General features: G+C 38.4%; 1 protein-coding gene across 3 annotated transcripts in view; it reads left to right on the plus strand.

Annotated features, from left to right (window-relative positions):
• Mdn1 (midasin AAA ATPase 1) overlaps positions 1–21,225 on the plus strand; it is a 156,119-nt gene that overhangs the window by 5,631 nt on the left and 129,263 nt on the right. For all 3 annotated transcript variants that reach the window (XM_048353838.1, XM_048353839.1, XM_048353840.1), the window contains exons 2-10: positions 501–727; positions 4,939–5,163; positions 5,728–5,835; positions 5,913–6,105; positions 9,705–9,947; positions 10,164–10,295; positions 13,728–13,831; positions 15,857–15,971; positions 20,409–20,596. In XM_048353838.1, coding sequence (XP_048209795.1) covers positions 501–727; positions 4,939–5,163; positions 5,728–5,835; positions 5,913–6,105; positions 9,705–9,947; positions 10,164–10,295; positions 13,728–13,831; positions 15,857–15,971; positions 20,409–20,596 — 1,535 coding nt within the window. The remainder of the gene's footprint in view (positions 1–500; positions 728–4,938; positions 5,164–5,727; positions 5,836–5,912; positions 6,106–9,704; positions 9,948–10,163; positions 10,296–13,727; positions 13,832–15,856; positions 15,972–20,408; positions 20,597–21,225) is intronic.

Below are 21,225 nucleotides of genomic sequence, written 5' to 3' on the forward strand. Positions count from 1 at the left end.
TATACCAACAGCCTACACAAAAAAGCTAAGGGACAGAGCTGAACCTCTTGAATTTAAGCCTGGTATGGGCTCTAAGAGAAACAGTAACATTATAGAGGGGAAAGATGACTTCTTACCCTAAGCAACACAATGAGGCAGTATCTTTGAAATAAACTCCTCAAACTAAATCTAAATTTTGTTTTCAAATGGTAAAAAGATCTTTCAGAAATAAATACAAAATAAAGTTATTTTTCACTTGCAGAAGGTGAGAAGATTCATTTCTCACCAATTTGCTTGACAAACTATATTAAAAGAAAGTTTGTGTGGTGAAGGAAAATTATATCAGCTGAAATAATAAATCAAGAAGGCTCTCAAAGAGTCTATATGTGGCCATTGTAGCTACAATGGTAGGTACCCAGCAGAAGTGAAATATTTTGATTCCAAGCTAGAACTCTTCTCCAGTCTTCCCATCAATACAAATGAATATTATTTACATAGTCATTTTGTGTTACTTTTTTTAGGTGTGGACAACTCAAGATCGTCAGAGTATCCTGAATACTTTAGCAGAGTTGTTCCTGGATAAGGACTGTACTATGTTGGTTGGCCGCCAGCTGCGCCCTCTCCTTTTGGATTTGCTGGAAAGGAATGCTGAAGCCATTAAAACTGGAGGCCAAGTCAATCATGATCTTCATGAACGTCTCTGTGTATCCATGAGCAAACTTGTTGGTAGCCATCCTGATGTACTCCCGTGAGTAGCAGTTTTATTCACATATTCACATTTCTTTTGAAGACGCTAAAGTCTTCTCTCAAGCTTGGTTTGGTAGCTCATTCCTCTTAACCCAACATTCTGTCATCCTAAGCAAACATAGGGTGGTCTTGAGTTTCAGACCATTCTGACCTTAGTATAGATGCCTTGTCTCAATAGTATAATATATAACAAATTCCTTCTCCGTAAGTAAAGAAGAGTCCAAGCTTAGAAGGGAAATACGGAAAGGATAGATATAAATAAAATTGTATTATAAAAATAATCACAGTGGAATTCATTTATCTCCCTCAGTTCAGAGATGGTTTTACTAATTTCTTTTTAATTAACTTACTTTATTATAGAGTGAATGTACAGAGGGTTTACAATTACATGAGTCAGGTAATGAGTACATTTCCTTTTGTATAGTGTCTTCTATTCCCTCACTTCCAGTCCCTCCCTCTTGTTTCCACCTATGAGTTGTATAGCTCATCAGTGTCCAATGAGTGAGCTTCTCTGTTGCACTTTTTCATCCATTTTCCCTCCAGTTCTTTGCCCTTCTCCCCACCCTCCCAAAGACATATATCACATATATATGGTAATCCACCATACTTGTATACACCATACATGAATAAACAATACATAAGGTAGACAGAATCATCAAAAACTAAAATCTGGAAAAGAAAGTCTATTGTTTCCATATTTTTGAGTTCTTTTCAGTATGTATATTATTTTATATAAACATAAAGAGGTACTTAGTCATTTCACCTTGGTGTTTCTCTCCTAAGAATATCCTCTTTTGGCCTCACTGTGTGTATCTAGAATCCTGTATAATTCATCATATCCCAGTACATTTTAGATCTGATTCCCACATATCAGAGAGAACATGTGCCATTTGTCTCTGAGCTTGGCTTTACCTCATGTAACGTGATTAGTTCTATTTCTATCCATTTCCCTGTAGAGGACATTATTTTACTATGTGTATAGGTAACCACGTTTTTTGATCCACTCATCTATTGCGGGACATCTGGGCTGTTTCCATATCTTGGCTATTGTGAATAGTACAGCAGTGTACATGGATGTGCCAGTGTCCTTGTCATATCCTGGCTCATGATGTTTAGGGTAGATGCCCAGGTGAATTATTATTTTTTAAACAATCATGGAGTTTGAACTCAGGAGCTTCCAATTACTAGGCAAGTACTCTACTTGAGCCATGCCCCATGCCCCTTATACCTTAAGTTTTTATTTTATTTGCTTGTATTTTTTGAGATAATACCTCACTGTGCAGTGGAGGCTGATCTTGATCTTGTTATCCTCCTGCCTGTGCCTACTATGTTCTGGGATTACAAGCATGTGCCATCAGGATGGGCTTAGAACATTTTCCTACGTTCTTTCAAAGATTGATAAGACAGAAGTCTTTTACAGCGTCCATGTTACATGAATGAGACTTATTTGTTGGTGTAATTGAGCCGTTAAAGTAGAAGTGTTGTAAAGAGTTGAGTGTAATAGTGCCCTCTCCCAAATTGTTGGGAAACAGAGACAGGGGACACATCTTGAGTTTAGGTCAATTTGGGCCACATAGGGCGTTCCAGATCAGCTTGGGAAAATGAGGAAGACCCTAAATTTAAAACAAAATAAGAAGCTGGGTGCCAGTGGCTCATACCTGTAATCCTAACTACTCAGGAGGCTGAGATCTGAGGGTCAAGGTTCAAAGCCAGCCTGGGCAGAAAAGTTCATGAAACTCTTTTATCTCCAATAAACTATTCAGAAGGAGCTGGATGTGGCACTGTGGTTCAAGTGGTAGAGCACTAGCTTTGAGCACAAAGAGGCTCAAGGACAAGGCCTAGGCTCTTGAGTTCAAAAGCTGGGTGATGGTAGCTCGTGCCTTTAATCCAAAAAAAAGCAGTGTGTGTGTGTGTGTGTGTGTGTGTGGTGGGTATGTAGTTTAGTAGTCGAACAGTTGTGTAACATGTGAGCCCTGGGTTTGGTCTCTAGAACCTCTCTCCCTTCAAATCAGTATAGTAAGAAGTACTGTTACAACTGGATCCTAATGTGTTTATCACAGTTAATTGTAAAATATGACTTGTGTGGAATAGCCAAGAAAGACATCAAATTGAGGGTTTTGGGGGTTTGGGAGTTTTTTGTTTTGTTTTGTTTTGTTTTGTTTTTTTTGCCAGTCCTGGGGCTTGAACTTGGCCTAAGCACTGTCCCTGGCTTCCCTTTTTGCTCAAGGCTAGCACTCTACCACTTGAGCCACAGCACCATTTCTAGCTTTTGTTTATTTATGTGGTGCTGAGGAATCAAACCCAGGGCTTCATGCATGCTAGGCAAGCACATTACCACTGAGCTACATTCCCAGTCCTAAGTTTTTAAAGTGACAATACTAGTGAGAATGTCTCTTATATCCAGTATTGATGATTATTATGACTTGTTATTACTTATTTTATCATTGATGAAGTAAGTATGTGTTAGCGTACGTGGACATGCGATCTATAGTTTTCATAGGAGGGAAGAGAAAAATGATGGCTTTGGGGCCAGAGATAAAGAGTTACTTTGTAAAATTAAGCTGTGCTATCACATCTCCTCCACCCCACCCCTCCCACACCAATTTCCTCTAAACCTTTATGTCAGAAGCTGTAAGTTTATTTATTTATTTATTTATGCCATTCTGGGCCTTGGGCTCAGGGCCTGAACACTGTCCCTGGCTTCCTTTTGCTCAAGGCTAGCACTCTGCCACTTGAGCTACAGTGTGACTTCTGGCCGTTTTCCATATATATGGTACTGGGGAATTGAACCCAGGGCTTCATGTATATGAGGCAAGCTCTCTTGCCACTAGGCCATATTCCCAGCCCTGTAGGTTTATTTTTGGTACTCATTTAGGTGATAGATGAGATATATCTGTTTTCCTATAAACTTCAAATTTTATGGTCTTATTAAGTGAGCATGAGGCAGTTGCTTTCCTTTTCTTTTTATTTTTCCAAGGCAGAATATTTTTGTTCTACCTTGTTCTAAAAATGATAAATGCAAAAATTATGTGTAGGTGATGTTATGTGATGGAGTTTTAATTTTTAAGAAATGGGTAATTTTACATCTCAAATTAGCACTGTAGAGTAGGAGGTTCCAGCCCCAGGGCTATCTGAGGCCTGCAAAATCATTTCATATATGACAGGACAGACAGATGGCTCTTGTATGCTTCTCATGGCTGTGTGAGACCATCTGCCTGTATTGATCATCTTATATAGCCCGTGAATGATGTTCAAAATATACAAATGGCCCTTGGCAGAGAAAAGATAGATTTCCCATCTCTGCTATGTAAGGTTACTTTTAACTAATACTTGTTGGTAGGATGCATTCATTCATTACATGTAGTCTGAATTTTAAGCTCATTTAAATCATACCTTGTAGGTTTCTCTACATACAGACCTGGAGGCACATTTGTAAGCACTTATTTTTTTAAAAAACATTTATTTATGGGCCTGCTTGGACGCTGATTTATTGATTGGGTGCCAAGTTGAACTCAGACCCTTGTGCAAGCCAAGAAGAGGTCTTCTGCTAAATTGTATTTCAAGCCACAATTTGCAAGCAATGCAGTGTATCAAGTACTGAAGTAGAAGTGTCAAGCAAATTCTTAGGGAGCTAGGAAATCATTTAAAGGAAGAAAATTAAGTATTAACTTCTTGAAAGAAAGAGATTTGGTATTTTTGTAAAAGAAAATTGAGCAGTGAAAATGAAGAAAATTTTAGTGTTGACATGCTTCCATTCCTTTCTCTTTACAATCTTTGTCTTCCTCTTCCCATCACCCTTCCTCCTCATTTCCTCTTTCCTTCATTCCCCTCTTTTTTCCTCTCCTCCCTTTCTTTCTTTTTCACTCTTTTGGGGCATATATTCTTTATTTCTTTTTTTCTGTATGTGTGTGTTTGTCTGTCTGTCTGTCTCTCTGTCTGTTGGTCAAACCCAGACCCTCCATCTCAGATTCCTGAGTAGCTTGGATTATAGGCATGAGCCACCTGCCTGGCTGATAATTTGGTTTTGTTTACCATTGCAGTTGAGTAAATATGTCATAGATAACATTCTGTTTTAAAACCCATAAGATTCAGTTAAATACCAACTCTACTACTGTATAACTTTATCCCTATTGTTTCTGTAAGTGATGTAGATACATGTCTTAGATCATTGCTTCCAACCATTGAAAGTGCTTTTCTGTTTTTTTCTTGAAGGTTTGCCCTGCGATATTTCAAGGACACATATCCAGTCTTTCAAAGACTCTTTCTAGAGAGTTCAGATGCTAATCCAGTCCGCTATGGGCGTAGGCGGATGAAACTCCGGGACCTAATGGAAGCAGCCTACAAGTTTTTGCAGCAAGACCAGTCTGTTTTCCGGGAACTCTGGGACTGGAGTGTTTGTGTTCCTCTCCTCAGGAGCCATGACACCTTGGTCCGCTGGTGGGTAGCTATTGGACTTTTCCTGTGCTTCTAGTGGAGGGGGATGTAGAGGCTTATATGTGGTTGTGTCAGGGGAGAACAGGGCAAGCAAAACATTTTTAATTTGTTGTTTTTATTCCTGAGAAGGTTAGTTATGTTTTACTACAGAGAAAAATGAGATATGAGTGAAACTATATATATATATATATTTTTTTTTTTTTTTTTTTTTTTTTGTCCAAGACAGAACTTGAACTTGGTATCTGATGCTTGTGCTGGTTGCCTGGCACTCTACCATCAGAGCCACACCTCCAACCCCAATTCATGTTTTTGTCAGTCAGTTTATGCCTAATTTATACTTCATACTCTTGGTTTTTTGTTTGTTTTTTTTTTTTTTTTGCTGGTACTAGGGCTTGAACCTCAGGGCCTAAAATTCCCATTGGGCTTTTTTGCTTAAGCTGGTGCCATTTGAGCCAAGCCTCCAACTTATTACAACTTTGTTGTAACAATTAAGATTTCCTCTTGTTTTTATTGACTAGTTTTCTTAGTAGTCAACTACAGATAAGCTTAGTTTGTTTATTTTTCTAGGTACACAGCTAGTTGTCTGGCTTTGGTCACTTGTATGAATGAAGAGCACAAGTTATCTTTCCTGAAGAAGATTTTTAATAGTGATGAATTGATCCATTTCAGGTTGAGGTAAGCAAGAGTTTCATGGAGGTCTTGCTCTGGGCTTTTTGTGCTATAAAGTAATTGATGAGACCCTTTCCCCTCAGGTTATTAGAAGAGGCCCAGTTGCAGGACTTAGAGAAGGCCTTAATTTTGGCTAATCCAGAAGCCTGCCTTTGGCGTAAGGAGAAGGAACTGCAGTATTTACAAGGACATGTGGTGTCAGCGGACCTCTCCTCTAGAGTGACAGCTGTTTGTGGTGTGGTGCTGCCCAGGCAGCTGCCAGCCTCTGGAGAGCAGGTATGTTGGCCTTAGTATGGGGATATACTCTCTACTGTGAATCGTGTGTGAGTCATATTGCATTTACTAAATGGCTGTTCTGTATTTATAATTGGTCATGGGGAAATTCACTTTGAGCCCTCTTCCTTAGTATTCCCTTTGTTTCTGTTTAATATGAAATTAGAAACCAGTGATGCCTTAACCTGTGTTGGGCACAGTGATACATATCTGTAGCTTCAGCTATTCAGCAGACTGAGGCAGATGGACTGCTTGAGACCAGCCAGAACAACTTAGATTCTCTTTTAAGGTCTTGAGTGTATAGCTCAGGGTGAGTGAAGCACTTAGTGTGTGAGAGTCCCTGAATTTGATTCATAGCAATGCTAAAACAATCCAAACCAGAAAAAAAAATTTTTACTTAAAACTCCTACATCTTTTTGTTTGCTTGATATGGACAGCATATGAAATTAAGTAGCACATGCTGTGATCTTTTATTAACATAATGCCAAAGCTAGATAACTTGCCTGGAGGCACTTGGACTGTTTTGTGCCAAAAGTAGGGCTATGCACATATATAACTTCTAGCCTCTTTTCTCTGCTTTTTAAATAAAATCTTGGGAAATAGCTTTAAACTCATGGTCCTGCTGCCTCAGCAATCCTGAGTACTGCGATTATAGCTAGACACCACCATATTCAGCTTTTTTTCTATCACCTATTCACTTCTTTTTCTATCAGTGTGTTGTCCTTGCCCATTGTGTGGGAAGCTAGACTGTGAATATGGCTCCATACTATGCTCAAAGCTTATAGATTGTCATTGTGATCATATTCACCTGCTTTTCCTCTTGGAACAAATTTTGGGTCTTTTTTTTTTTTTCTTTTTTTTTGTTTTTTTGGTCTGTTGTGAGGATTGGACTCTGTGCCTGGGTGCTCGCTGTCCTTCAGCTCTCTTTAGCTCAAGACTAGTGCCCTACCACTTGAGCCAAAGCACTACTTCTGGTTTTCTGGTGGTTCATTGGAGATATGATTCTCATGGACTTTCCTGCCCTGCTGGCTTTGAACCACAATCCTCAGATCTCAGCTAGGATTACAGGCATTAGCCACCAGCCTCTGACAAATCTTGGGTCATTTAAACCATTAGTTTCTGACTAGTACTTTTTTTTTTTAATGGAGGAAAATTAAAGAGAGAAAGAGAGGTAAACATACATGTCAAAAATATTTTTAGGGCTGAGTGTGGTGGTTCACATCTATAATTTTCTACTTGGACAGCAGAGACTGAAAGATCAGAGGGAGAACTGTGTGCCTAAGACCAGCTCTAGCAAAGTTCTTGAAACCTTTCTTAAAAACACAAACATAGGGTTGGGAATGTAGCTCAAGTGATAGACGACTTGTCTCGCATCAGTGAGATCCTAGGTTCAATCCATAGTACTGGAAATTGAGGATGTGTTTTTAGTGCAGTGATTACTTTTAAACAATATATCTGTCTATGTAACCAGTACCAAGAAACCGGAACTTCCAGGGTCCTTTGTGCTTTCTTCCAGTCACAAAGAGCTATATATCTGTCATTCCTACGCCCTTCAATCCCATGTCTCCATTCTGTAACCACTATTCTGATAAATTAGTTTTAAAGCTTTAGTTAACATAGGGAGGCTGGGAATGTGGCTTAGTGGTAGAGTGCTTGCCTGGCGTGCACAAAGCCCCAGGTTCAATTCCTCAGTACCACATAAACAGAAGTGATGATATATGGCTCAAGTGGTAGAGGGCTGGCTTTGCAAAAGAAACTCAGGGACAGTGCCCAGGCCCTGAGTTCAAGCCCCAGGACTGGCAAAAACACACAATAAGGAATGATCTGAATGTAATGGTAATACTGGTATTCAGAAGCGATATATATCTGCTAGGGAAGAAGAAGTGCAGAATGTATATGCTTACTATTAAATTTCTGATAGCAACAACCCTGAGGAAATGTCAGGAACAGCCATTACCTATCTTTAGGAGGTCAAACCTTAGCCATGTTTGGAAAATTATAATGTCTTAAAAAAACAACAACACTAAAGACCTCTTAAATTACGCCCTCTTATAATAGAGCTGTGTGTGTAGCTCACTCATAAGAGTGCATGAGATCCTGGGTTTAATCACTAGCACTGAAAACAGATAACACCATAGAAAAGTCATTAGCTGTCCTATTTTTTCAAAAGATCTTTTACTACTATGTGTATTACTATATTATTATAGTTATAGTAATTTGCACATAATATTTACTGTTAAGAGTACATTAATGTGTATTCACTTTTTTGTTTGTTTTGCCAGTCCTGGGGCTTGGACTCAGGGCCTGAGCACTGTCCCTGGCTTTTTTTTTTTTTTTTTTTTGCTCAAGGCCAGCACTCTACCACTTGAGCCATAGTGCCACTTCTGGCTTTTTCCATATATGTGGTGCTAAGTAATCGAACCCAGGGCTTCATGTATACGAGGCAAGCACTCTACCACTAGGCCATTTTCCCAGCCCTATGTTCACATTTTTTGTGCAACTAGCCTCTAAAACTTCCTCTTCCTGTGAAACTGAAGCCTTTTAAACATATTGGATGCACTGTTACTACTTTTCGCTTTTAGAGATAGAAAGTATATCCCAAATTAGAAAAGATTGGTGATTAATTCCTGCATTCAGCTTCACTCACTTATCAATTCATGACCACATGCTTCCTTCATATTTCTGTACAGTTTCCCTTATTATTTTGAAGCAAATTCCAATTGTCACTTTATACCTAAATTATTTTAAGTATATTTTTTTAAAGGTTAAGGACTGGACATATAGCTCTGTTGTAGAGTGCTTATCAGGCATGTTCAAGTCTTAGGATTTGATCCTTGCCATGCAAGACAAAAATAGGCAAGGACTTAAACCAGTATACCTGGAGAGTGGGAATCTACTGATTTAATAATACATCTTCTCAAGTGTCTGTTTCCTCATTTGTCTCATTAAGGTACATCTCCTCTTTTTTCTTGGGTGAGTATGTTTGTATGCCTGTGTACTAGATTCAACCAGAGTCTCATGCATGCTGAAGACATTGTACCACTAAGTTACATATTCAGTCCCTATATTACTATTCTTTCTTTTTTTCATTACTGGAATTCTAGCTCTGGGACTCAAAACTTGCTAGCAGGTACCACTATAGCCATGCCCCCAGCTCTGTCTTAATCTAGATATGAAGTCCTAGAACATGGAGAGAAGAAAATAAAAATCACAAACTTTAGGGTTTAGTGTTTCCTGTACCCCACCTTCAAGCGTGGGGATGAGTGTATCCTTGTACCCCACCTTCATGTCCCCATTTTTTCCCCCCTGTGGTGGTAGTGGAATTTGAGCTCAGGACATCCTATCATATGAGCCACACCTCCAGCCCTAGCATCTTAAATTTTGGAAGCTATTTTTCTTAAATTTGTTTACAAATCTGACTTCCCTTTCTTCAAAGTGGAAAGAAAAGAATCTGATCCTTAACCTGTTATTATAGCTTAAATACTACTAATTTATTCATTAAGATTTATGTAAAGTTGATGGAAACATTATAGGAGATAACTGTGTCCTTTGGGGGAAGGACTCTTATTGAAATACTTTTGATTTTTCACTTGCCTCCTTAGGCAGATAACAGGAGTTCTTCACGTGAACAGGAACTGGCCCTTCGGTCTTACGTGTTGGTTGAATCTGTCTGCAAAAATCTTCAGACCCTAGCTATGGCAGTGGCTTCTCATCATGCTGTCTTGTTGGAAGGACCAATTGGATGTGGCAAAACTTCCTTAGTTGAATACTTAGCCGCAATGACTGGTAGAAGTCAGCCTCCTCAGCTTCTTAAAGTCCAGCTTGGTGATCAGACTGATAGTAAGGTAATTAAGAATGGCAGGTATTGGTGGTTGGCATGCTTATACATATTGGCATTGAAATGTTTCTGCTAATGGAATATAGCATAGTTGCTGCTCTTGCTTATATTTTTTGAAAGCTGTATAAACTAAACCTATTTTTTCCTATTGAAGTTTAACAGATTTAATTAAGGATATAGCCTTAGTCACTCAGGTGTGTGGTTTCATGAATTACTTTTACAGATGCTGTTGGGGATGTATCGTTGCACAGATGTTCCTGGAGAGTTTGTGTGGCAGCCTGGCACCCTGACACAGGCAGCCACAAAGGGTCATTGGATTCTTCTGGAGGATATTGATTATGCTCCTTTAGATGTGGTATGTCATATTGTTAAATTGTCACCTCTAATATTTTTAGGGGGTAGTCGAGGAAGTCTGCTTCCAGAATTTGAACTCTTGCCCTCTCACTTGGCTTATTGCTCATATGTTCTACCACCTGAGCTATGTTTTCTGCTGGGTAGTTTACAGGTAGAGTCTACCAGACTTTTCTGCTTTGAATCTGTACTCTCTAGGCCGTAGCCTCCTAAATTGCTAGGGTTAAAAATGTGAGCCATTAGCTCTTGGCTTGAAAATATTTTTCCTTCTTTTTCTACCTTTGCCTCCTTCTTCCACTTCCTCTCCTACTTGTTGTTTTTTTTTTTTTTTTTTAGCTTTAATAGACTTTAAGTTCACAGCCTGATGGTTTTTTTTTCTTCCCTGGTTGGTCATGAGGCTTGAAATCAGAGCCTGAGCACTGTCCCTGAGCCTTTTCACTCAGGGCTAGTGTTCTACTATGAGCCACAAGGCCATTTTTGGTTTTCTGGTGGTTGGTTGGAATGTTGTGGACTTCGCTGCCCAAGCTGGGTTTGAGCCCCAATCCTCAAATCTCAGCCTCTTGAGTAGGTAGGATTACAGGTATGAGCTCTCAGTGATCTACCCTTTGACCCTTGGCTTTTTTTCACAGACTAGCTCTGAACTTAGAGTCTATGAATTTAATTATCTTTGCTTTATCAACAGTGTCCACATGCAATGTCACTAATTACACACCTAATATTCCTTCACTTAGGCTGGGAGAGGAGGAACAGAGTTCTAGGCCAGTCTAGCATACAAAGCAGATTTCAGGCCAACCTGAGCTATATAAGGAGACTCATCTCAAAAAAAGACAAAAAACCAAACAAAATTCATATCCAATGTTTGTTTTTGTTCTGAGGCAGAATCTTGGTATATAGTATAGGCCAATTCTTATTCTTGAAAAGCCTGTGAAAGTGGTCATACTTACTAAAGGAAAACAGCTCAGACAGCTTGGATATATTCTCTATCAAATAAGAACCAGCCAGTTATCCAAGAAACTAAATTACATAAGGCAGATGAACTTGTTGAACCTTCTACAAAATAGCACATATAATCAATCAATCTACAGTCACTTTCTTTGTGTGCTTAGACTTGGACAGCTTGGACTTTGGTCCAGACTGTGTTTTTAGGATGACACGCTTGTTTGCACCATCTTGCTCTGCATTTGCTTGGTTGAGATGGAATCTCAAATTTTATGGTAGGTTGTTACAAGTCGGGAAAAGGAAAAGAGAAGCAAAAGAAAACCCTGCAAAAGTACCCTTTGGCTAAAGAAACTAGTACAGATATGCTAAGTTTTACTCTCCTTCACCTCCCTCTTTCTTTCTTTTTCTTTTCTTTTCTTTCTTTTTTTTGAGTTTTTTTTTAAGTTTTACCAACGGGTAATTTATCCCTGGCAAAAATTCAGAAAGTACAAATATAGGGAAATGCATCATTTTCTGTTCCCTGAGGTTTCCCTACAAAGCTCAAGCTGGCCTTGAACTTGTGTTCTTGCTGCCTCAACCTCCAGAGTACTGAGTTTACAGGTGTCCCTCATGACACTGGGCTACAGAAGTCTTACCAATCAGCCAGTTCCAAAGACAATCACTACCACTATGTTGTATCTCATTTCTAGTTATGTCCAAAGTATTTTCAAATATAGATCAACATGTAAATATGGATTTTCTTACACAAATAGTACTATAGAACACCAAGTGTTCCAGCTTTTCTATTTTTTTTTTTTCAGCCATGGGGACTTGAACTCTGTGCTTAGGCGTTATCTCTGAGCTCTTCAGGCTCAAGGCTAGCACTCCACTCATTTTTTTTTTTTTATGCATCTTTTAAACATAGGCCTGCACACTCTAGTCCCAACCTATTACCATTTTACAGTACCTTTTACAGATCTCATTTGGGATGATTTTCTTCAGTTTCATGTTTTGAACTACTCTAATGTTGCCATTATATTCTTGTTATTTGTTTCTTCTTTTTATGGAATAGAATTTGAACTCAGGGACTTATTCTTGCTAGGCAAATGCTCTACCACTGAATTTATTTGGCCCATTCTGCTTTAGTTTGTTTTTCAGATAGGATCTCTCATCTGCTTGTGCTGTCCTTAATGCTTAAAAAAAAAAAAAGTTCTACCACTTGATCCAGGCCTTTAGCCTGGCTTTTTTGCTAGTTAGTTGGAAATGGAGTCTTAAGGATTTTTGTGGCCCTGCTGGTTTTGAACAGGGAAACCTTATCTGGTTTCTGAGAAACTAGGATTACAAGCATGAGTCACTGCCCCAATTGGCTTTTGACAAAAGTTTTGCTAATTTTCCACCTCAAGCCATCTTCCTCCTTACTGTGCTTCTTGAAAAGATGGTGAGATTATAGGTGTGCTCTGCCACACCTATTGAATTTAGCTTTTTCTCTGTGAACTTCTAAAATCCCATGACTGAATGTCTAATTCAACCTAAGAATGAAAGCTACATAAGCTATGCCATAGTGGTGTGTGCTTTGGGGACTAGTTAAATCACTTGAATCCAGGAGTAAGAGCCTAAACTTCAGCATTGTAGCCAGCCACCTGTCTTAAAAATAATAAAAATAATAAATAACTTACCAGTGCAAGTTCAAGATGTTCCAGTTGATATTCTTTCTTAGAATAGCCTTTTCTGCCCTTAAGTTACTACCACAACCTAGATATTATCTCATTGAATCTAATATACCTTTCTGTATTTATCTCTTTTCTATCTTAACAGTGGTCTTCTGATTTTTATTTCTGTTGGTCCTTAGTTACCTAACTAGTATCTTTTTTACTTTTTCTCCTAAGTAGACACATTTCAGGTTCCTGCACATATTACTACACAGAGGAAAATATTGAAATCTACTTGGTTTCAAGTTTTGGGCCTAGCCCAGCAGACTTGTCATCTAAACCTTAAACCTTTCTACTTGTTCATGATTATACTTTTTCCCAACCATAACAGAATTTCTCATGTCATACTACTAGGTGTGTACATTTTTATGCATTTAATTAATTTTGCTTGGGTTATATATGCTGTTTCTATCCCAGCAAATCTAGCTATTGACACTTTTAATACTCAGCAAGTTCTTTAAAAAAAAAACTTTTGAATTAATTCCATGGCTGTTTTCTAAAACACTGTTCAGATTCAGAGCCTTGATCATTGTCACCAACAACTTTGGTGACATACATACTTGTGGTTTGCAGATCTTGTCACCTTCCTTAAGACTCCAGTCTTGTTAATATCCTGTGTCTTGTTGGTTCTGGTTACAGTAGGCACTCAGTGAATATGGAGTGCTTGAATGTAGGTGACTCAACATGTATTTGGACTCTTAACTTACATTTGACTCCAATTTGCATGGTGAGCACTAGAGTTTCTTCTAGCGTTTTTTCTATCATTTGGAGAAAAGATTGTTTGGTTAAGTTCTGGCTTTATGATTTAGGTTTCTGTGCTGATCCCTCTCTTGGAGAATGGAGAACTTTTGATTCCTGGCCAAGGTGACTATTTGAAAGTGGCTCCTGGATTTCAGTTCTTTGCAACCAGGAGGTATGTTTTATTAACTTAATAAGAGGTGTCCCCCCGCCCCATTTAAAAGTGAGTAAGACATTGTAGAAAATGTAATGTTTTCAAAAATAATCAGCCCTAACTTGTAAGTATGTATGTACCTCTGTATACCTTACCCTCCTGAAGATGATGGTGCTAATTATTCCTGATGAGGTCTATAAAGATCATAAATGAAGTAATTAGGCAGTATAGAGCTATGTAATAAGCATCCAAGTTAGGCACTAGTGGCTCATGCCTGTAATCCTAGCTACTCAGGAGGCTAAGATCTGAGGATAACGGTTCAAGACCAGCCCCATTACAGGCAGAAAAGCCAGCCCTAGCCCAGGCAGAAAATCCGTGGGACTTTTATCTCCAATTAACCACCAGAAAACCGGAAATGGCACTGTGACTCAAGTGGTAGAGCACTAGCCTTGAGCTGATGAAGAGCTCAGGGAGAGCACCCAGACCCAGAGTTCAAGCCCCATGACCGACAAAAAAAAATAAAATAAGCATCCAACTAATACTGGCTATTATTATGGCAAACATGTTGATAACAATTTTTAAATGACTAAATGTAAGCATGAACAAAGGAATAAAGACTAAGTAAATTTAATATATGTCGGTCTACATTTTACAAAGCAGAAATTTTATTTCTCACTATCTCTGTGTAGTTTCTTCAAGTTCTTAAAATGTCCACTATTGAAATTAGATCATTTAATTTTAGTATCATATGTGTGTTTACTTTAGTAAACATTCACTCCTAGGTAGAGTTTGGAGTTAATGAAGTAACACCTTTGTAGATCCTTAACGTTTGTGTTTCTAGTGCTAAGGTTTGAACTCAGAGCCTCAAGTTTGGTAGGCAGGTACTCTACCACTAAATTATACTCCTAGCCGCCCTCTTTTGTAGATCTTGATTGTGTTTATAGAGATAATGAAATTCCTCCCTGCTAGATTCATGTATTTTCCAGAAAGTTCTAGGACATCATGGAACAATATTAGACAAAGTTGATACTAGAATTTGAACTCAGCTTTGAGATGTGATTTGTAGTCATAGTTGAGTTGGCAAGGCATATTACTTTCTTTTCCTTATACATTTCAAAAGCAAAATACTTACATCTTCCTTTGGGGACAATTATAGTGAGATTTTAATGGCTTATAATGTATGTGAAGTTTGTCCAAAACACAGATTTAATGTATTCTTTCTCTGGAAAATTTTAATAATCTCAGGTATAGTAGATTTTGGTAAAAGGCAGTAAAGTTAAACATTGTGCTGTAGACCTTGGATAAGCAACTTGTGCTTTAAGGTAGAACATGCCACTGATAAATGAGTTTGAAATTCTTACCTCATGAAATCATTTGCAGTGACTTGAAAATAATTTGATTAAAGCTTTCAGAAAAGAGTAAATTGGGGGAATGAACCATGAGCCTTTTATTTTTCATCTGCTTTACAAATCCAACAGTATCTAGTACCAAGAAGAGACTGAGTGTTATTCATATGTTCAACAAATGATGACCACGTGTCTACAGTGCTTTCCCTCCTCTCTGATTTCCTATCCTAGGATTTTAGTTTTTTAATGGTCAGTGAGCCCCCAAAATATTCAAGGGAATATTCCAAAAATTAGTAATTTATAGGTTGTAACAGCTTTCATTTCAGGATATTGCTACAGTTAGATTTTTGTTGTTACTGCTCTTTCTATCTTTAGACAAATTCTTTCTCTGTAGCTTAGACTGGCCTAGAACTTGAAGTCTTTCTGCCAGAGCCTCTCCCAAGTGTTTTAGATTATGTGTTTGTGTTCACACACTCAGTTTGTGATTTATTTGCAGTTGTTAACCTCTTCACTGTGTCTCATTTGTAAGTTATACTCTTATCATTGGTACCTCTGTATAAGTTAAAATATAGACTAAAACACTGATTTCAGTTATCCACCGTAGATCTTGGCATTGATCATGGATATGATGGAACTACTGTAAATGAAGATTAAAACTGAAAGTTTTGTGTCCTTTTTTTATTCTTATTTTGAAATGTAGACTCTTGAGCTCTGGAGGAAATTGGTATCAACCACTAAATAGTCATGCTACTTTGCTGGACAAATACTGGACTAAAATTCACTTGGATAATATGGATAAGAAAGAATTGAATGAGGTATGTGATATTACAAATTAATATTAGAACTTCTCATTATGAAAATAGAGAAAAAAATACAAGTTGAGTGTCCCTTCTTTGATAACTCAAAATTCCAAATACTATAGAATATAAACGTTTTTGAACACTTATAGGACACAACAAGTAGAACATGCCACATCTGACCTTTGTGTGATGGGATGTAGTCAGAATGCAGCACATTAAAAACACTGAATTACTTTAGATATCTGTGAAAATAGAAAGTGAATTATATGTGCTAACATTACTTTGTCTTGTTTATTTTTTCGATAAATACTTCAGCATGCATCTCTAAAAATTCAGGTGTACTAAAGGACATTTTATATGTAACCAGGTTAAGAGTAATACGAACAGTAATTCTCCATATCCAAAATTCTTAGATCATTAGACCATATGTAAATTTCTCTAGTTTTCTTCACAGGCTCTTTTTACTAAGGTTGACTTGCTGCTAATGTCTTTCTCAGTTGACAGTTTAACACATACTTTCTTCTAGGAGTCAATAAGAATTGAGGGGAATTGTTTTGTGCATTGCTTTGCATACTGTTGGTTATCCTAGGTTGTTAAGAGAGATTCCTTGTTTATGATGCTCAAACTTGATCTCCCTTTCTACTTTTTCCCTCTCAAAGGTTTGCCTTTCCTAACAATATCTTAGTACAAAGCATTGTTACAGTCAGTCACTCATATATGGAAGGGGATATTTGCTCTTTTTGGAAGACTACGTGACAAACCAATTTTTCACTCATTGGTTTATTGAGAAACAGGGTTCTTGTTGTATAGCCTAGGGTATCCTTGTATGTTTATCTTCCTGTCCCTGCCTTCCAAGTCTAGGATTACAAGGTGTGCACTACCATGTCTGCCTAAAAATTTCTATTCCTTTTTCTTTCTGGCTTTACTTGGATTGAACCAAGGGCCAAATCTGTGCTACACATGTGTTGGATTGAACTATACTCTTACCCCAATTATTTTTTCTGCGTTTTTAAAAGATACTTTTTAGGAAAAGGTTTCTCAAGATACTTGTTTCACAATATTATTGGGCAAGGGGGGACTATATCATAATCTATTGGATTTAAGCTTTTTTGGTATTTGTGAGTTTCTCTTTCACCTCTGTTTCGGTTCTGAGGTGTCTTTTTCTTTTTTCTTTTTTTTTTTTTTTTTTTTTTTTTTTTGGCCAGTCCTGGGCCTTGGACTCAGGGCCTAAGCACTGTCCCTGGCTTCTTCCCGCTCAAGGCTAGCACTCTGCCACTTGAGCCACAGCGCCGCTTCTGGCCGTTTTCTGTATATGTGGTGCTGGGGAATCGAACCTAGGGCCTCGTGTATCCGAGGCAGGCACTCTTGCCACTAGGCTATATCCCCAGCCCTGTCTTTTTCTTTATCTTACTGTTTCTGTAGTACTCATTTTTGTGTGCTAAGCCCCTATTCAGTGCCTGCCTAACACACGGTAATTAATCCTAGGTTTGTTGAATTGTCTTTCATAGCACAGCTTTTCCTTTTGCTACAGATACTTTAGTATTTAGTATGCACTTAAATCTATTATGCCTAGATTTTTTGTAGAGATAGGGTCTTTGATAGCTTCTTCACCAGTCTGGCCTTTTTCTTTAGTCCTCCTGACCTCTTCCCCCCCAAGCACCTGGGCAGGAGTTGAGCTACCACATTTGTTCTTAGGTGTGATTTATTAAGGATAGAAAGAGTAAAGATAACTTTTCTTTCTTAGCATATTTTGTCTTTGAAGTAAAGGCCATGTCTCAAACTCATCTTTTCATTCCTGTTATGAGCACCAGTCATTTTCTCTCACAGGAGTGCAATAGGATTGCTTATTTGCTTATGTAATATGCTCTAGATACTTGACTTTACAAAGCACTTTTTTGTTTGTGTTTTTGTTTTTGTTTGGTGCCAGTACTAGGGCTTGAGTCTGGGCCTCATTCTGTTGCTTTCCTTTTTTACTCAATATTGGTACTTTACTACTTCAGCTACCCTTCTATTTCTGACTTTCCTTTGAAGTGGTTAGAGATAATAGTTGTACATACTTTTCTGCCCAACCTGACTTTGAACTATGATCCTCAGGTCTCAGTCCTAAGTAGTTAGGATTATGGGCATAAGCAACCAGTGCCCAGCCTTACAAAGCTCTTGTCATTTTTTTGCTTCCAAACTTATTAATAAATCCAGTAATAGCCCTCTGAATAAATGCCTGTGACCTGAAGCTCTTGTGTTTATAATAGTCAGATGATTTCCTATGTAAGGCTGAGGCAGAAGGATCTAGCCTGAACTAGTTGAATAGACCTTGTCTCAAAACCAAACGAAAGAAAATGATTTTTCCTCCTTATAAAATAATAAACAAATGTATTTTGAGTCTGAAATGCCTGTTTCCTTTGCTGGTATACCCACTAGCAGCTCCTTATGGCCTGACATATCTCACCCTTGAAACCACCCTACGTTTCCCAAGCAAAGCTGACTACATCATCCTTTGTGCTGTAAACTTGACTTCCTTTCATATCAGCTTCTCTTAAGTTTTGTTTTCTAGCTTTTAAACTTAACACTTGGAATTAACTTCTTTCAATATGATCAGCTTTTAGAAGGTTATTTTGCTTATACTTATGATCTTAGCTGTTTAGGAAGCTGAAATCAGAAGTAGTTTGAAGCCAGCTGGGCATGAAATTCTCTAAGACCTCCAATTAACCACCAAAAAGTCAGAAATGAGGCTGTAGCACAAGTTGTAGAATTTGAGCCAAAAAGAAAGCTCAGGGACAGCACCAAGGCCCTGAGTTCTGTGGTATTAAACACGTTTATTTTGCCATTTCCTGATAATGTTACTAATTAGCTTTTGACTGTGAAGCTATATAACATTACTAAAATTGCTTTTGAGATATCTACAATGGTGCATGATGACTTCTTTAGTGAGTGAATTCCTTAGATTGAGTGGTTTTTTGTGGTTTTTGTTTTGGGGTTGGTTGGGGGTTTTTTTTGGCATTCCTTGGGCTCTGTCCCTGTACCTCTCTGTGCTCAAGGCTATCACTACCACATGAGCCACAGCACAGTTTCCAGCCTTTTCTGTTTATTTGGTACTGAGGAATTAAGCCCAGGGCTTATGCATGCTAGGCAAGCACTCTACCACTACGACAATTCCCAGCCCTAGAATGAGACTTTTATGGTCTGCTTGCTTCAATACCCTTTTACCTTCTCCCTAAGCTGTAGAAGTGAATATAATACAAATAGTGAGACTGCCAGATAACACTATGTTCTACATGAAGAGTTAGAGCATTTGAATAACTGGAACATGGAGATAAATGAAAGTACAGGTTCTTATGCTTTGAGAAAAGCGTAAGATTTTTCATACTGAAATCCATTTTATCCCTCATTGTGTATGTCTATAGACTAGTTATTTATGTAAACTCATGACCTTGAACTTTTTGGCTATTTTGAGTCACAGTATTCTATGACTTGAGCTACCCCTTGAGTAAGGCATTTTTTGCTGGTTCATTGGAAATGGAGTCCATTGTAATTTTCTACCCTGGTTTGAGTCAAACTGTGATCTTCTGACATCAGCCTCTTGAGAACTTGGACTGAGCTTCTAATGCCTTGTTATAAGAAATCTACTTTTTGATTGACATAGCTTCAGTGTCTATACACTCCCCTCCCACTTCAATACAGAAAATGGAACCCAGATGTTTGTGTATAGTGGGTAAACATTGTGTGCTTTAAAAAAAAAATCACTGTACTTTTGCCAGGTGCTAATGGCTCACACTTGAAATCCGAGCTACTCAGGAGTCTGAGATCTGAAGATCCAGCCTGGGTAGGATAGTCTAGGAGACTCCAGAACACCAGAAGTAGAGCCATGGCTCAAGTGGTAGAGTGCCATCTTGAGTTTTTTTTGTTTGTTTGTTTTGTTTTGTTTTTTGGCCATTCCTGGGCCTTGGACTCAGGGCCTGAGCATTGTCCCTGGCTTCTTCCCGCTCAAGGCTTGTACTCTGCCACCTGAGCCACAGCACCCCTTCTGGCCGTTTTCCATATATGTGGTGCTGGGGAATCGAACCGAGAGCTTCATGTGTAGGAGGCAAGCGCTCTTGCCACTAGGCCATATTCCAAGCCCGAGAGTGCCATCTTGAGCAGAAATGTTCTCGGATAGTTCCCAGAACTTGGCAAGTCCCAGGACTAGCACATACATCAAAAATAAAAAATCATAATACCTGCCAGGTGCAGGAAGTTCATGCTTATATAATCCTAGCTACTTAGGTTGAAATCTGAGAGTTACAGTTTGAAGTCAGCCTGGACAGGAAAATCTATCGAAGAGCTGGGCACTAGTGGTTGAGCTCTAGCCTTGAGCAAAATGAAAAGTTCAGGGACAGCACCCAGACTCTGAGTTCAGTCCTTGAGACACACATATACACTACTATATCTGTTGCTTTTTCTCTTCTCTCTTACCAGATTCTTCAAAATAGATACCCAGGTCTGTTGGCAGCAGCTGATCACCTGCTGGACATTTATATCCAGCTTACTGGAGAGAAGCACCATTGTGAGAGTGACAGTACTGTCAAAGTTGAACCCCAGCAAGTTTCACCAACCACCAGAGAAAGTGGAAGACCAATCCTTGAGGGAAGAGAATTGTCTCTAAGGTACTGGACTATGTATTGTTTTTAATTTAATTTTATTGTAAAGGTTATGTACAGAGGGGTTACAGTTACCTACATAAGTAAGTACATTTCTTCTCAAACGTTTTACCTCCTCCATTTTTCTCCCACCTTCCCTTTCCTCTCCCAATATGTATTGTTTTTAGTTCATATTTTAAGACCAGCTTAACTGGAAAGTTATTATAAGCTAGATCCAAGTGGTTAATGACAAATCAGATTTTGAAATTAAACTGAGTTGCTGCCTCCATAGAGGTCAGATCCTTTTTTCACATGTATGGTTACTTACAGGGAAGGCATGATAGAAGTAATGGTATTTTGGTTGAAAAGAAAAACTTGCTGGCAGGTCTAATGGTGTATACTTGTAATTCTTGGGAGCCCAACAAAAGAGAATTGAGAGTTACTGCCAGCCTAAGCAACATAGCAATTTTTAAGGGTAGCCTGAAATAAATAGCAAGATGCTGTCTCATGAAAAAAAACACAAACTTGGAAATAATTGCCAACATTCACTTACTGATGATCTTTCTTGGTATATGGGGTTTTAAGTAAGCCTTGAATTTTGTTCTACATGAGTTTCGTGCCTCCTCAGCTCTCCATTTGCAGTTCATTTTAACAGT

Source organism: Perognathus longimembris, chromosome 9 (genome assembly GCF_023159225.1).
Source record: "Perognathus longimembris pacificus isolate PPM17 chromosome 9, ASM2315922v1, whole genome shotgun sequence".
NCBI lineage: Eukaryota > Metazoa > Chordata > Mammalia > Rodentia > Heteromyidae > Perognathus > Perognathus longimembris.